The 4,607-nt window shown below is 37.1% G+C and overlaps 1 protein-coding gene across 1 annotated transcript in view; it reads left to right on the forward strand.

Annotated features, from left to right (window-relative positions):
• Window positions 1–4,607, forward strand: part of UBR5 (ubiquitin protein ligase E3 component n-recognin 5) — a 65,123-nt gene that overhangs the window by 48,333 nt on the left and 12,183 nt on the right. Inside the window, exons 39-42 of the mRNA XM_029084471.1 lie at window positions 3–220; window positions 1,816–2,027; window positions 2,440–2,670; window positions 3,907–3,980. Of these exons, the coding sequence (XP_028940304.1) occupies window positions 3–220; window positions 1,816–2,027; window positions 2,440–2,670; window positions 3,907–3,980 (735 nt within the window). The remainder of the gene's footprint in view (window positions 1–2; window positions 221–1,815; window positions 2,028–2,439; window positions 2,671–3,906; window positions 3,981–4,607) is intronic.

The raw sequence follows: 4,607 nt of genomic DNA on the forward strand, positions 1-4,607 counted from the left end.
TGGTACCATCAGTACGAGTGCTGCAGCAGCAGCTGCAGCACTTGAAGCCAGCAATGCAAGCAGCTATTTAACATCTGCAAGCAGTTTAGCAAGAGCATACAGCATTGTGATACGCCAGATATCTGATCTGATGGGTCTGATTCCCAAGTACAATCATTTAGTGTACTCCCAGATCCCAGCTGCAGTAAAGCTGACTTATCAAGATGCAGTTAACTTGCAGGTAAGAACATCCAGATCTCCACAGAGAAACAAATACAGTTGGGTTTTTTTTAGGTAAAATCATAGAATTGTTGAGGCTGAAGGTGACCTCTGAAGATTTTCTAGTCCAAATTCCCTGCAAGGTCGACTGGAGATGGCTACTCAGGACTGTGTCCAGTTAGGTTTTGTGTATCTCCAAGGATGGAGACTCCACAGCTGCTCTGGGCAACATATTAAGTGTTAAAATAAAGAAGTTTTTTCTTGAGTTTAAATGGACTTTTAAGGTATTTCAATTTGTGCCTGTTGCCTCTTGTTGCCTCTTGTCTATTCACTGGATATTGCTGAGAAGAGTCTGGCTCTGTATACTTTATACCTTTTTATCAGGTATTTATACACACAGATAAGATCGTTCTGAGTCTGTGTCTTGGGACTAAACTGTCTCAACTCTCTCAGCCTCACCTCATATGAGAGATAGTGTAAGGCTGAAGTAGCTGTAATTACTAATTTCATTAAATTGTTCGTATTTCTTATACACGTATTATTTCAAAAAAGGAATTTAAGCTGATTTTTTTTTTTTTTTTTAAGTCTGGTATCTTAGTAATTGTTAAGTCAGGTTTGACTGCACTGGAGATACTTGTGATCTCTACTAGAAATCTTTTGCCCTACTCTTTTTGACCTGAACTGTTAAGTCTATAAAAGAAAAAAGTTTCTAAGGGCCAAATAATTAAATGAGATAGATAAAAGATTTGTACAGGTAAATACACTGTTTGCTGATTCTTAGGGGGAAAATATTGTCTCTGCTGAGTAGAGGTGTTTTGCCAAGCTTACCTTTTTGCCAGATGAGTGAACAGGAGAGCTGTTCAGCTCAGGCAAGCAAGAGATCTGTATTAGCATGTGAAAACTTTACAGCAGAGGTTTCATTTTAATACAGAAATGGGGTTGAGACAGCATTTTGTTAGTTTAGTGGATACAAGAACATTTGAAGTGTGAGGAAGGTTTCTGAAGGGCAGAATGAAGAAAGCAGACTGATGTTGGATAAAAAAACCCCACGGGTCAATGGATTTAGCAAATGGCAAGAAAAGCAGGCTACAGAGCTGGTATTGGGAACGGGTGAGGAAAAGACTGGACCAGGAGAAGAGGGTTGTATGCAGACATAGCTGTCTGTGCAGGTCTTAACTTTGTCGTCTTCACTGAGTAAGTTGCAAGGGGTGAAGAATGGTGAAAGATCTGGCTCGTGAATGCCATAGTAAGACGAGAGCTGTTTAAGCTTCCAGAAAGTCAGGAATTGGACTGAAATTGCCAAGATGTGCGCACCTGGGAGGTGCTGGGTGGTCATGAGGTGAGGAGTAGGAGAGTTAACCGTAAAGGAGAGATGGTGAGACTACTTTACAGACACCAAGGTATTAAGTGATGAGAGCTGCATACCACTACAGTAAATAGCAGTCTCAGTAGAGCTTTCAGAAACTCTTGGTTGTTCTTGAATATGGTTTTACAGCTTTTCTGTTTGTAGGGAATTGGGTGTAGCTGTAAAAGCCATGGTGGAGGCCTATGTTGAGATTGCATTCTCATAATCTAGTTCTATTGTTTGCAAAACTCACTAAATCTCATTTTCTATAGAATTATGTAGAAGAAAAGCTTATTCCTACTTGGAACTGGATGGTTAGTATCATGGACTCTACTGAAGCTCAGCTGCGTTATGGTTCTGCGTTAGCATCTGCTGGTGATCCTGGGCATCCAAATCATCCTCTTCATGCTTCTCAGAACTCAGCAAGAAGGGAAAGAATGACAGCCCGTGAGGAAGCTAGTTTAAGAACACTTGAGGGAAGAAGGTATGAAAATAGTTTGATTCCTGCATGCAATATGAATTACCAGTTTTACAGTCAAATCTTTTTGTTCACTGATGTTTTAGGAATCTAATTTTGTAATGCAGCAGTGTAGTTACTGTTCTGACGTAAGTTGGCTTCCTGTGTTGTTGCTACTATTTGCTTTATTCTGACATACTAGATTCGTCTTGAGTATTAACTGTTTATAATATATTGTACCTGAGCTGCTTATAGTAAAGCATAAAACTATGATGGTTACTCTTGCTGTCACACTGTTTTTGTGGAGTTGGTTTTTTGTTGGTTTTTATTATTATTATTATTTTTTACATCCATATTTCAAATATAGAGACAAGTATGTAAAAGATGCATTCTACTGTGATGCCTAATCTCTCTGTTTTCAATTCTTTTCTTTCACTAGACGTGCTACTTTACTCAGTGCCCGTCAGGGAATGATGTCAGCACGTGGCGATTTCCTGAATTATGCACTGTCTTTGATGCGATCTCACAATGATGAGCACTCAGATGTTCTTCCTGTTCTAGATGTCTGTTCACTAAAGCATGTAGCATACGTTTTTCAAGCCCTTATTTACTGGATTAAAGCAATGAATCAACAGACAACATTGGATACTCCTCAACTGGAACGGAAAAGGTATCAGGGCTGACTCATAGAAACAAAAACTTTTGCAGAAGTTGTATATGCCCTTTTGTTTCAGTCATTGGCATTGCTACTCAGCAGCTCATAGAAATATATACGCGTATCTGTGTGTGTGTGTGTGTGTGTGTAGTAACACGCGTATTATAAAAAGAATACATGTAAGGGTGTATAATGTATGTATGTTTGATTGATAAGCCTTTTGCAGTATCCTGTTAAAATCTTTTTATGCTGATTGTAGTAAAAGGTTTTCTTACCATTGAAACTTGAGTTTGATTTTTAACTCCATGGCAGTGCCTCTAAAAGATGTACTCAGGACAATTTCTCAGCTGAAAAATGCAATTGGCTTCTCACATTTAACGTGATAACAACTTACTTTAGAATTCTGTCAAACATGTTAAGAATGACATGGGAGAATATGTCAAAGTCTGGTATGATGGGCTTAGTAGTTCTGTTTTCCATTTGATTATGGATATTTGAGACTTACCTGATGATTTAAAACACAGTAGGGAAATCAATAACTGAAAATGACCTTAAGTTTCCTCACAAGCAGGGATGAGATAATACAGTAAATGTTTGAGGCTTTTGTGCTGGCTGACTTGAGTAGTTAGAGCTGTGGCTTTAAGCCTTTTCCAGGCAATAACATACTTCTGGAATCTGCTTTGTCTCCAAAAAGTCACATACTGAAATCTGTCAAAAAACTGTTCATCAAAAAGTTGCAAAATTCCCATTAAAGCTTATAAAATGATGAAGGCCTACACCTTTTCAGTTAAAGATGAGTGGTTCAAATTCAGATAATCAGTTGCTTCTGTTAGATGACATTTTAGTAGCCTGCATGAAACAAAATTTTATCAGTCTTCATCTAGTCAGAACATATTTCACAATGCACAAACTGCCAGAAATTAATACTAATCAAAGTTCTTGATTCTTTTCATAATACAGGGAAATCCATTACTTATTTCTTTAACTTTTCAGATCAAACTTGGTAGGTGGCCAAATGGCTATAAGGGTAACTGTGTGAGTAATGTAATGAACGAGTATGTAATGAGAGTACTCCATAGTACTTTGATTTTAGAGTGAGTTTGTTCTTGGTATGTATAGCTCTCAGGTACACTTACTGATTATACTCTTGCTTTTATTGATTGCTACAGGTGTAAATGTTTTGCCTAATGTTTTCTTCAAGAGGATTGACTCTTTATTTATATTTTTTTCTTTTTCTTTTTTTTTTTAAAGAACTCGGGAACTTTTGGAACTGGGTCTTGACAATGAAGATTCAGAACATGAGAATGATGATGACACCAATCAAAGTTAGTATACAGAAACACTTCTATAGTATGCCAAAATGCAACACACTTAGTGTTTTTTTCCCCTTTAGCTAGCTGAGACTTTGAATAGATTTTGCTACTTGTATATGTTACATTAAAGCAATGAAAAAAATGTCCTTTTAAAGTTGGGTTTTATTAAGATTTTCTTACATTGTTACTTTATCAAATTTCTTCTGCCATTGACTGTTCTCATTTTGGGGAATTCTTTTTTTTTTTTTTTTGTGTGTGTGTATGTGTATCTCTTTCTCTCCAAAGTGCAGAAGTTGTGCCCTTACCTAGCATTCTACACAATGACAGAATTGTTGATGATGGTTTAGTAGTGGGTAGGTGCAGTTGGACTCGATGATCTTAAAGGTCTTTTCCAACCAAACGATTCTGTGATTTAAAATTTGAACCCAAGTTAAACTGATCAGCACCGATCAGCACTGTCACAACGTGTTTGATCTGCTGCTGAAAATGGTAGAATGTATACTCTGTCCTAAGTACATATAGTGTAGGAGTGCATTTTCAGTGAAATTAGTTACAGTAAAAAGAATAAAACTGATGACTAAGCACCTTAAAAATATGGGATTTGTGGAAACATCCTGTAGAAGTGTTAAATTTGCAGAG

This window comes from Antrostomus carolinensis, unplaced genomic scaffold (assembly GCF_000700745.2).
Source record: "Antrostomus carolinensis isolate BGI_N321 unplaced genomic scaffold, ASM70074v2 scaffold11674, whole genome shotgun sequence".
Classification (NCBI taxonomy): domain Eukaryota; kingdom Metazoa; phylum Chordata; class Aves; order Caprimulgiformes; family Caprimulgidae; genus Antrostomus; species Antrostomus carolinensis.